Raw genomic sequence first — 13,107 nt, forward strand, 5'->3', positions numbered from 1 at the left:
ATGTCACCGCCGCCGGATGCTCTGGAGATTCGGGGGACTACTGAAATGGAACCTTCCGATACCCCATTAGAATTCACCGCCGGCGACCCCCCACCACTCAGACGTCCTACACCTGACACTGGCCCTGATTTTCCAAAGCCACCATTGGGACCTCCTCCAACTGGTCCTGAAGTAGTTCCTGTCCCACCATCATCACCACCGAGTCGGGAGCCGCCACCTGAAGTGGATCCTCCTTCAATGCCTCCGGATTATCTGCCGCCAGAACTTCCAACACCAGGAATCCCTCCGTCACCATCTGTACTGCCAGAACTTCCAAGCCGGGAATCCCACTGCCACCATCTGTACCGCCAGAAATTTTAACACAGGGATTCCCTCATGATATTCCACCTCCTCCTAAAGGTCCATCATTTGTTTTCTAGATAGATCATTGATGTACAACTTGTTTGATACTTTTTCTCACTAATAAACGGATTCCATTTCCATTTTCTCTCGGAGGAACCGAGATATCCATCATAAAAAAATAAATCTAGGGTAAATTAGATATTTAAAATTATCGGTTTTTAAAATCATACTTAACGTTTATTTTTTGTTTTATTTCAATAATCACATTTAAAAATTTAAACGTCAGTAATCACTGTTAAAAATTTAAACGTGTACTTTTTAAAAGTGTTTAGTACATGAAATCTGTTGAAAAATCAGAAAGTGGACAAACCACTTTTCAGTGCAAATAATGGTTTTTCTGTAGATGCACCGAAATTATGAAAAAATAAAAAGGATAGCAGCTATTGTTGAAATTTGGTAAGGGTAAATTATCAAATTTACCCCCCTAAACTTTAGGGTATTTATAAGATTAGTCCTTAAGCTTCAACTATAAATACCCTAGCTCATTTAGTTTCAAAACAATCCCAAATCATTCTAGCTTTCTCCCAATACTAGAGAATTTAGATAGTTTCTTGAGAGTTGTTTTCTCCTTTTTATCAAGAGAGAATTATCAGTGTTTTCTCCTTGATAGATCGAGAAAAGTTGTAATTCTCATTTTCTCATAGTGAAATTCTTCTAACGTTGCCCGTGATTTTTACCCTATATTATTTAGGGGTTTTCCACGTAAATTTTGTGTCTCTTTTATCTTCATTTTTATTTTCTCAAATTATCGGTTGCGATTTTGCTCTATCTGATAGCCGTCTTCCGCAACAATTGATATCAGAGCCAGATTAGAATGTGTAATATTTACTTATTGTCTTTGTGGTTGCCACCAAAAGGTGGATCCTCCAACATAAGAAAGTAAGAATGTATTACTCATTCTTTGAAAGTTCAAGAGAATTATTCACGATAGTGAAGTAGTGGAAGCTATCCAAAATAGAAGCTATTGCAACAAAATTTGATATTGAAAAATTCAATGGGAGAAATTTCTCATTGTGGAAATTGAAGATGAAGGTCATCCTAAAGAAATACGGTTGTCTAGCAGCTATCAGTGAAAGGCCGGTAAATTTCACAGATGACAACAAATGGATCGAAATGGACGGAAATGTTATGGCAAACTTTCATCTAGCATTAGCAGATGAAGTATTGTCAAGCATCGAGGAGAAGAAGACAACTAAGGAGATATGTGATCATCTCACCAAATTATACGAGGCCACATCGTTGCATAATAAAATTTTCCTTAAGAGGAAATTGTATACTCTTCGGATGTCGGAATCTACTTCAGTGACGGAGCACTTAAACACGCTGAACACTTTAATTTCTCAGCTTACATCCCTAAGATGTACAATAAGAGAATAAGAACGTGTTGAACTTCTACTTCAAAGTCTACTTGATTCATATGACCAACTCATCATCAACTTGACAAACAGTAATGTTACCAGTCTAGTCTTCGATGACGTTGCAGCTGCTGTTCTACAAGAAGAAAATCGATGCAAGAATAAGGAAAACAGACAAGTAAATCTGCAACAAGCAGAAGTGTTGACAACGATGAAAGGGAGATCAACAGAACGTGGCCAAAGTAGCAGTCACAAACATGGTAGATCAAAGTCAAGAAGCAAAAAGAATTTAAAGTGCTACAACTGTGGAAAAAAAGGGTCACTTGAAGAAGGATTGTTGGAGTCTAAATAAAAACTTCAATCCACAAGGCAATACTGCAAACACTTCAGATTATGGAGATGCTCTATGTTGTGAAGCGTCAACCACCGTGGAAGGCAGAAAAAGATTTACAGATATATGGCTCATTGATTCGGGAGCGACATATCACATGACCTCATGAAGAGAATGGTTACATCATTATGAACCTGTATGTGTATAGTTGCAATGGTCATGCCTTAGAGATTGTTGGTGTGGGAACCATCAAATTGAAGATGTATGACGGAACAATTAAAGTTGTTCGAGATGTACGGCATGTGAAAGGCCTGAAGAAAAATTTATTATCCTATAGATTGTTGGATAATAATGCAAGAAAGATTGAAACACGGAAAGGAATCATGAAGGTGTTCCGTGGAGTGCTTGTGGTACTGAAAGGCGAAAAGATAGCAACAAACTTGTACATGCTGAAGGGAGACACTTTGCCAGAAGTAGAAGCCTCTGTTGCCTTATGTAGTTCAGATTCTGCAATGCTATGGCATCAGAAACTTGGACACATGTCATAACAAGGAATGAAAGTCCTTGCGGAACAAAAGCTACTTCCAGGCTTAATAAAGGTATCACTTACTTTGTGTGAGCATTGTATAACAAGTAAGCAGCATCGGTTGAAATTTAATACATCAAATTCTAGAGACAAAAGTGTTCTAGAATTGGTTCACTCTGACGTATGGCAAGCACCAGTTACATCCCTAGGTGGAGCAAAATATTTTATCTCATTTATTGATGACTACTCCAGGAGATGTTGGGTGTACCCTATTAAGAAGAAGTCAGATGTGTTTTCAACTTTCAAAAACTTCAAAGCGCGGGTGGAACTTGATTATGGGAATAAGATCAAGTTTTTCAGAACAGATAATGGAGGAGAATACACAAGTGAAAAAATTGATGACTTTTGTAGGAAAGAAGGCATCAAAAGACAATTTAAAGTGGCGAACACTCCTCAACAAAATGAAGTGGTAGAGCGGATGAACATAATCTTGTTAGAAAGAACAAGAGCAATGTTGAGAAATGCATGCCTAGAAAAATCATTCTGGGCAGAAGCAGTCAATACCACATGTTATTTGGTGAATCGAGCTCCATCAGCTACAATAGAGCTGAAGACATTAATGGAGATTTAGACTGGTAAACCAGCTGATTATTCAAACCTCCATGTATTTAAAAGTATAGTGTACGTGATGTACAACTCCCAAGAAATTTCAAAGTTGGATTCAAATCTAGGAAATACAAATTCTTGGGGTATGCTGATGGTGTAAGGGGTTTCGCTTGTGGGATCCCACTGCCCGCAAAGTGATCATCAGCAGGGATGTTATCTTTGTAAAAGATAAACTACAAAGAAAAGAAGACGATGATAGCGCTGAAAAGTTAGAGACTACTCAGATACATGTGAAAAAGGAATTTGAACAAGGAGATTCTTCTGAAGCAAAACCAACACATGATGAACAAGAACTAGAGAGTTTTGAAGCTGCTCCAACAACTAGTCAATCAGATCGTGTGAGAAGACGTCCCAATTGGCACTCAGATTATGTTATAGAAGGTAATATTGCATTACTGCCTTTTAACAGAGGACGGTGAGCCATCAACATACCATTACGCAATAAACAGCTCAAATGCTTCACTGTGGATGATGGCAATGTAAGAAGAAATTGAAGCCCTTCATAAAAATAATACATAGGACCCTGTACCACTATCACAAGGAATGAAGCCAATTGGTAACAAATGGGTCTTTAAAATCAAGCGAAATGGTGACGATCAAGTTGAGAGGTATCGTGCAAGACTGGTGGTCAAAGGATATGCTCAAAAAAAATGTATTGATTTCAATGAAATGTTTTCTCCTATGGTTCGACTAATAATAATTCAAGTAGTTTTGGCAATGTGTGCTACATTGAACTTACATCTAGAGAAGCTAGATGTTAAAATAACTTTTCTTCATGGAAATCTTAAAGAAGAGATTTACATGCTCTAGCCTGAAGGTTTTGAAGAAGACGAAAAGAAGAACTTGGTTTGCAGGTTGAACAAATCTCTGTACAGTCTAAAGCAGGTGCCGAGGTGTTGATATAAGAGATTTGATTCATTCATTATGTGCCTTGGATACAACAGACTTAATGCTGACCCTTGTGTTTATTTCAAGAGGTCTGGTGATAACGATTTTGTTATATTGTTGTTGTATGTGGATGGCATGTTGGTTGTAGGACCCAATAAAGATCATATTGAAGAATTGAAGGCACAACTAGCTAGGGAATTTGAAATGAAGGACTTGGGATCAGCAAACAAGATTATAGGGATGCAAATTCACCGAGATAGAAGTAATAGGAAGATTTGGCTTTCACAAAAGAATTACTTGAAGAAGATATTGTCAAGATTCAACATGCAAGATTATAAATCAATTTCTACCCCGCTTCCTATTAACTTCAAATTATCCTCCAGTATGAGTCCTAGCAGTGAAGAAGAGAGGATGGAGATGTCTCGAGTGCTGTATACATCGACAGTGGGAAGTTTAATGTTCACTATGATATGCACAAGACCAGACATTGCACAAGTAGTGGGAGTGGTTAGTCGGTACATGGTGAATCAAGGCAAAGAGCATTGGAATACAGTAAAGAGGATCCTGAGATACAACAAAGTGACCTTAAATGTTGCATTATGTTACGGATGATCAAATTTACTTATCAATGGGTATGTTGATTCTGACTATGCAGGGGATTTGGATAAAAGCAAATCTACTACATGATATGTGTTCAAAATTGCTGGTGGAGCTGTAAGCTGGGTGTCAAAATTACAGTCAGTTGTGGCTACATCCACAACAGAAGCATAATATGTATCAGTTACACAAGCCAGTAAAGAGGTAATTTGGTTGAAGATGTTATTGGAGGAGCTTGGGCAAAATTAATAGTATGTCTCTCTGTTTTGTGACAGTCAAATCGCCTTGCATCTAGCAAGGAATCCAACATTTCATTCAAGAACGAAGCACATACGAGTGTAGTACCATTTCATTCGTGAAAAACTGGAAGAAGGGACGGTACATATACAGAAGATCCATACCAAAGACAACATAGCATATTTCATGACGAATGAGATCAATGTTGATAAATTTACTTTGTGTCGATCCTCTTGTGGCTTGTTAGAGACGTAAGCAACATGATGGTACAAGGTAGAAAGAATGGTGTGATGATATGATTATTCCAATCAAATCTTCAAGTGGGAGTTTGTTGAAAAATCAGAAAGTGGACAAGCTACTTTTCGGTGCAAATGGTGGCTTTTATGTGGATGCACTGAAATTATGGAAAAATAAAGGGGCATCAACAATTGTTGAAATTTGGTAAGGGTAAATTACCAAATTTAGCCCCCTAGACTTTAGGGTATTACAAGATTAGTCCTAAGCTTCAACTATAAATTCCCTAGCTCATTTAGCTTCAAAACCATCCCAAATCATTTTAGCTTTCTCCCAATACTAGAGAATTTAGAGAGTTTCTTGAGAGTTGTTTTCTCCTTTTTATCAAGAGAGAATTATTAGTGTTTTCTCCTTGGTAGATCGAGAAAAGTTATAATTCATATTTTCTCATAGTGAAATTCTTCTACCGTTACCCTATATTATTTAGGAGTTTTCCACGTAAATTTTGTATCTCTTTTATCTTCATTTTTATTTTCTCAAATTATCAGTTGCGATTTTGCTCTATCCGATAGCCGTCTTTCGCAACAAAATCAAGTTTTAACTTATTTAGTAACTAAACTATCAGTTTTTGTATAAAATTATCAATTTTAATACGTTTTAGAATATTTTTTAAATTTAACATTAAATTTTTAATGGATACTAAAATAAATAAAAATTAAACTTTAAGTATAATTTTAAAAAATGAAAGTTTAAGTATCAAAACAGATCTAATAATTTATAATACCTGTAATTTACTCAAACTTTATTTGATTAAATAATTAGATTTCGAATAAGTACTTGACTAATTCTGGAAAGTACTCGAGAGTTTAGACTATAAAATGATTCTTTAATTATAGGGAGTTATTTTATTAAGTCATTTAATTATTAAAAAGTTAATAATCGTCAGAGTTGAACATTAATATTAATTGAAATATGATAATTTATGAAATCAGATTCTATCATATCTCAGTTAACAGGCTAAATGTTATTAAATTTTAACAAAAAAATGATAAAATTGAATATAAATTTAAAATACAATAAATAGTGGAGTGATCATTTTGTAATTTTTAATAATTGATTGATTGATTTTAACAAAAAAATGAATATATATATATATATATATATATATAAATAAATCCGGATGAAAATGAATATTTACAACATTAAAACTAAATTTAACTATTTTTTTTAAATAATTCGATACACTTGACCCGTATAGAGGCTTAATGCACCAGTTTTGATCACCACCGTTATTCTTTTAAACAATCAATCAAAAGGATTAAATTTCTTTTAAAATTTAAATATTTAAGATTTTAAAGATTTAAGAATTTAGGGACAACATATGTAGTCGTTGAGTTCGTCAACGATGACAACGAGAGAAAAATAACGACAATGATGACTGGTGGTGCCAGAGTTTTGGAATTAAAGTTTTAGTGTTTTGAGATTTTTTAGATTTGAGGAAAATTAAGATTTTTTAAAAGATATAATTTTAAATAAAAAATTAAAATTTTATAAATAATGAGAGAATAGTTAAATATATGTGTCGATACATTTTCTAACAGTATCGACACATATGTTATAATTATAATGTAATAGGTAAATTTACAATGTAACTGGTATACAACAATAACAAAACAGGTAAAAATTACCGAAAACATCATTATTTAACAAAACAGGCAAAGCGCTACCGGTTTTGTTATTTTTTTAACAGTTTTTTTATTGTTGGGAATTTTACCAGAAATATTAAAAAACATTGATGTTTTAGGTAGAAATAATAATGTTTAGGTAATTTTACCGGTTTTGTTATGCCCAACAATAACAAAACCGGTAAAAATATAAATTTGAAATATAATAAATAGTAGATTGATCATTTTGTAATTTTTAATAATTGATTAATTGATTACAATATGAAAGGTACTTTACTTCTAATTTTTTAAATAAAAAATTTAATAAAAATCTGATAATATTAAGATTTCATGATGAAATAATTAAAATTTTAAAAAATCGGTGTATAATTTATATTTAATTTTAAAAATAAATTTTATTATTTATTCAATATTACATGAAATAGGAAATAAATTAAATATTTTGATGTTAATATTTGGGTAAATTATATCAGTGACCACTTAGCTATAGCCCCTTTTCATTTTGACCATCATTTTAAATTTTTGTCAATCAGGTCACCCAACTATTTAAAATTAATTCAATCCGACCACTTTTTATTAATAGTTAACGGAAGTAATGACGTGGCAGTTAACAAAATAAGTATAATTACACATTTGATCTTCAATATTATATATCTTATTAAATTGATCATAATTTTAATTTAATTTAATAAAATTTAATATTCAATTAGATGATGACACTTATCATAATTTGATTGGAAGTTATTTTATTAATTTTAATTATTTTATTTATTTTATTTTTCTCCAATCAGGTGATTACATGTGTCACCACATTTTTTGATGCAAATATTGTGATTAGACATTTTGCAACCATGGGGGATCAATTTGGGGACCTTAAGCCCCATTTCACGCCTTAGCCACTGGGCTAAACTACACATTTGATAATATTGTAACATTAGTTATGTTATCTTTTTAATCAGATGCAAGAAAATTAAATTGAAAGGGACTAAAGCATCTATAGGGGTTCAAACTTGGATCTACAAAGCAATTGAGCATGCTTCTCCCAGTAAATCAACACTAATACTTGGTTTATAAATATGTACATTTCATATATTTTAAAATATAATTAATATAAAATTTAAAATAAAATTAATTTAATATTTTAAAATTAATTTCACCAAAGTTTGAATTTAGATTTTAAACTATTTATTTTTATACAATCAAAGTGTAATTTTAATTTTTTAACATTATTAATAATCTTTAATTGTTATATATAATCATTAAATAAAATTGAAATTATTCATTATATTAAAAAAAGTAATTTAATGATTATATATATATAATGTCTTAAATTTAATCGAATATAGGACTTGATTTAATGATTAAGATGCTTGCTATCTCTTTAATTCCAAATTTTAAATTCCTTTTTTTAAAAAATAAATCCCTTTATGTTAGTTTCTTTTATCTGTCATCATTAATAACAGACTGTATACAAATGTTGTAATATATTATCAAGAATGTGGCTTCGCCTAATGGCTTATGCGTGCATAGTGGAGTGTAAGGTCACTTATTCGGTCCTTGTCAATAGAAAATTAGTTATTTTTCAATGTTTTGCATCCAAAGGTGGCGAAGGTGGTGACACGTGTTGCCACCTGATTGGAAAAGAAATAAATTAAATAATTAAAATTAATAAAATATCTTCCAATCTAATAGTAACACATGTCATCATCCAATTGGATATTAAATTTTCTTTAAATTAGATTAAATTATGATCAATTTATAGGATATATAATATTGAAGATCAAATGTGTAATTATATCAATTTATTAAATGCCTCATTAGCACTACCATTAACTGTTAATGGCAAGTGATGTGATTGAATGAATTTAAATAGTTGAGTGACTTAATTGATAAAAATTCAAAGATAGTGGTCAAAATAAAAATGACTATAGTTAAGTGGTCACTGTTATAGTTTACCCTTAATATTTATATAATATTTCAAATTTTAAATCTTATTTATGGAACTTGGTTAATAATTGATAATATTTATTAGGGTAAATTACAAATTTGGTAACTAAACTTTCATACAATTCTTATTTTACTCACTATACTTTCAAAATTTCAATTTGCTCACTTAACTTTGTGGATTGAAATTTTTTTATCACTCCACCGTTATATCACTAACAGCTCGTTGACGTGGAATATTTTAATATTAAACATGTCACATCGGACATGATAATAATAATAAGGGCAATTTATAAATTTGATAACTAAAATTTTATATGATTTCTATTTTACTCACCGTATTTTCAAAATTTTCAATTTGCTCACTCAATTTTATAGATTGAGTTTTTGGTCGCGGTGAGTCGAGGTGAGACGAACGGACGCGGGGTGGCCGGAAAACAAGTTTGAACTGCTTAACCAATGATGATGACAAATGCAACGATGATGAGAGGCAAAATCGACTGGGTTTTGGTCGGAAAAAGAAGAAAACTTCAGTAGTGGTGGCGGTGAGACGAACAAACAACCAGAATGATCGAAAATTGATGAAAACCGATGGGAAGCTTTGGTTTCCCGATGAACCTTCAACGATTTCAATACGACGAACGACGAGGAGCCTTGACAATCGACCACCAGGGTTTTGGTCGCGATGGCCTGACGCTCACATTGGTACTGGCGGTGACGATCACCGTCTAACAGTGACAGAGATCAACGACTGGTCATCAAACAATTTCCTATGATTTTACGATGAACGACGGGCTTTCATCAACGGTGAAGGGTAGGGCTTTGATCAGGAGGCGACACTGGTACTTCTGGAGATGGTGGTGCGAGCCACCACTGGTAGAAGATAGGTTCAGCGATGAGGGCAACGGTGGACAATCATTGGCAATGAGAAGCTTAATAGTAGAGTGACAAAAAAACTCAATCTATAAAGTTGTGTGAGTAAAATATGATATGAAAGTTCAGTTATCAAATTTATAATTTACCTTTTCATGTTTTTGACCTGCCGTAGCATCTGTGGCTTTTAACGATTAAAATTTATTTCTCTAAACCACGTCATAATGGCGTGAGAAACTTAACGACAGAGTGACAAAAAAATCAATCTATAAAGTTGAGTGAGCAAATTGAAAATTTTGAAAGTAAAATAAGTAAAATAAGAATCATATGAAAGTTTAGTTATTAAAGTAATAATTTACCTTATTTATTATCTAAATACAGATAAGTGGAGTGATAGAGGTGGGTATACGGGCTACCCGCCTGTTTAGCCCGCGGGTTTTGACGGTGCGGGCTTAAATGGAGCGGGCTAAAAAGCCCGTATTCATAAACGGTTTTAAATTTTAAGGTCCGCGGCCCGTCCATTTAAACTGCGGGCTAAACAGGCTTACCCGCGGCCCGTTTAATAAAAATAATTTAAAATGCTTTAAATGCAATAAAAAATAATATTTTAACTTACTACACCTTTAAAAATGATCGAGCAACTTGAAAAGGAAGGTAGCACCGTCAAAATAATAAATAATATTTAAATTTTATTTTAAATAACCGAAAATGATTATAAAATAATATTTTTTAAAAATTTTAATCATTAATATATATTTATATATATAATGATATAATTACTTAAACTCAAATTAAAAAACATATTTACTTATAACACCAAATTGAAAAACAAATAAAACAATAACACATTATACTTTTATAAAACACGATTATTCAAGGCTATAATATGAAGACACAGAAGTGTCTGAAAGCATAAATTCAAACATAAAATTCAACAAAGTCAAACATTATACAAATTTAACAAGAAAGTTGTCAAGTGTTCCTAATAATTGTATTTTATGGATACTTTAGAGAAATACTAAAATATAATATGAAAATATAAAAAAAATACTTACAGTATAAGAGTAAATTTGAAAGATACAGTTATACTAAAATTGATAAATATAAGTCATTAATTTGTTAAATATATTTATTTTGTAAAAGTCTTTAAAAGTTGAAAAGTATGTTTTCAATTTTTTCTTTTACTTTTATTTCTTATTTTTAATCCAATATTGCGTGTCATGTGATATATTATTAGAATATCACGTGACTTTTATAATTAAAGAACAAAATGGATAACATACTTCATGAAAAAAAATAAAGGTCAAAATTAAATAAAAAAATCTTTAAATACCAAATGATAATGATGTATATTTAAATGAAAAAAAATATCAAGCACGGTAAAATTATGACAAACGCCCTAATAAATTTAAAAACTACAATAGTTATAAGTAACATCATATTTATAGGTAATTTATTTCTTTTCTATAAAATTCTTTAAGTTTATTTTCTCTAAAATTTATAAATTTTAAATTAAGCGGGCTTTAGCGGGTTTAACGGGTAGCCCGCGGTTATACCCATTAAACCCGCGGGTTTAACGGTCCGGGCTAAAAAGTCCGTAATTTAAACGATCTTCAATTTTTGAGGCCCGAAGCCCGCACGGATCGTGGGTTAAACGGGTAGCCCGCGGGCCTTAGCCCTTATACCCAGCTCTAAGGAGTGATCAAGATTACCAATAAAATCAGGCGCTAACTTCAAATTTTGTTTGTTTCATAAAAAAGGGAGAGTCCCAACTAAGGGTGTAAACGAGTCGAGTTGAGCTCGAGTATTGCTGAGCTCGACTCGACTCGAAAATTCTGAAATTCGTCTCGACTCGAACTCGAAATCTTGAACTGAAGCTCGTGAGCAGCTCGAAAGGCTCAAATGAAAAAAAAATTCTTAAACTTAACTCGATTGAAACTTCAAATTCGAACATGAACCTTAAATACATAAAAATCTTACTGTATTTAAAAAAATCAATACATAAATATTAATATTATTAATAATTTATTTTCTAAAAAATAAAATCTTAATATATTATATTTTCGAGCTGCTCACGAGCTTTTCGAGTCGAATTTCGAGTAGCTCATTTCGGCTCGTTAGGAACTCGAGTCGAGCTCGAGCTCGAGTCGAATCCATTCGATCCGAGTATTTATCGAGCCTTAATCGAGTCGATCTCGAATAGCTCGCGATCTGTCTCGTGTCACTTACAGCCCTAGTCCCAACTCCCAACGTTGTCTCCCACTTTCAAACTCATTTCCACTCTCACTCGCCAACAATCAATCCTCAAACAATATGGCTTCTCTCTCACGCGCCCCTCTACGCTCCTCCACTGCTCTCCCTTCCCACCACCGTAGACGCGTGCTCTTCGCAGGGATGGCCTTGGGCTACGGCAGGAGGTCAGCCGCCTAGGGCCCATAAAATAATTTTTTTCGTATAATATTTTTTATTTTTTAATAATAAATTAAAAGGTTATAAAATAAAATAGAGTAATCTATGCATTTAATATTTATACTATCATTTTTGATCCGTTTTAGTATCTAAATTTTTATTTTTTTTTTCAAAATCATATATAACCTTTAGTTTAATTTCATTTTAGTACCTGTCGTTAAAAACTTAACGCATTTAATATAAACTATAGTTTGGTTTGTTTTAGTACTTAACATTTCAAAAAAAATTTAAAACTTAATGTTAAATTTTGAATGGATAGAAAATGAAATAAAAAACTAAAGTTTTAAACGACATATACTAAATGAAACAAAAATTAAAGTTTACGTATGATTTTGAAAAATAATATAAAGTTTAGGTATTAAAACATATCAAAACTAGTAATTTAGGTACTAAATACATAATTTACTCAATAAAATAATAGGACCCATGAATTTATTAAGGTGTCAATTATCTTTATTGAATTTTATGTTAACGTAATAAACTATTTTTTCATAAAATTCTAATTTAATTTCTTTCTCAAAATTAAAAAAAAAAATCAATTGAACTCTTTAATTTTGGTCTTTTCAAATTCTCACTATCAATTCACCAAATCTCTTTCCCGATTTTTCATATCAATAAAAGTTATTAACATTATTTTTTCCAAAACTTAATGAGAGGAAATTTAAGTATATTAGTATGTTTTTTCTTTTTCATGTTTCACGATTCATCTGAAAATTATTATTCTCATTTTTTATTTATCATAATGAGAGGAAATTTGTATTACACGTTAAAGTCCAATTATTTGTTATCAATTATGGTGCTTAATAATATTGAAGATTGTTCTTAAAATTCTACGTAGATCATGTTTTCAAATTCTTTCTTTTAATTTTATATATTTTTAAATTCTAGAAAAGATCGTTC

General features: G+C 31.7%; 1 protein-coding gene across 1 annotated transcript; it reads left to right on the forward strand.

The window, feature by feature from the left end:
* LOC120151246 (extensin-like) lies at positions 1 to 360 on the forward strand. Its single transcript, XM_039163766.1, has one exon. The coding sequence runs from the start codon at positions 1 to 3 to the stop codon at positions 358 to 360; it is 360 nt and encodes a 119-aa protein (XP_039019697.1).
* The last annotated feature ends 12,747 nt before the right edge of the window (positions 361 to 13,107 follow it).

This window comes from Hibiscus syriacus, unplaced genomic scaffold (genome assembly GCF_006381635.1).
Source record: "Hibiscus syriacus cultivar Baekdansim isolate YM2019G1 unplaced genomic scaffold, ASM638163v2 tig00002799_pilon, whole genome shotgun sequence".
Taxonomy (NCBI): domain Eukaryota; kingdom Viridiplantae; phylum Streptophyta; class Magnoliopsida; order Malvales; family Malvaceae; genus Hibiscus; species Hibiscus syriacus.

Bases quoted from the DNA above. Each gene is read 5' to 3' on its own strand.
- LOC120151246 (XM_039163766.1), top strand. From the start codon at position 1: ATGTCACCGCCGCCGGATGCTCTGGAGATTCGGGGGACTACTGAAATG.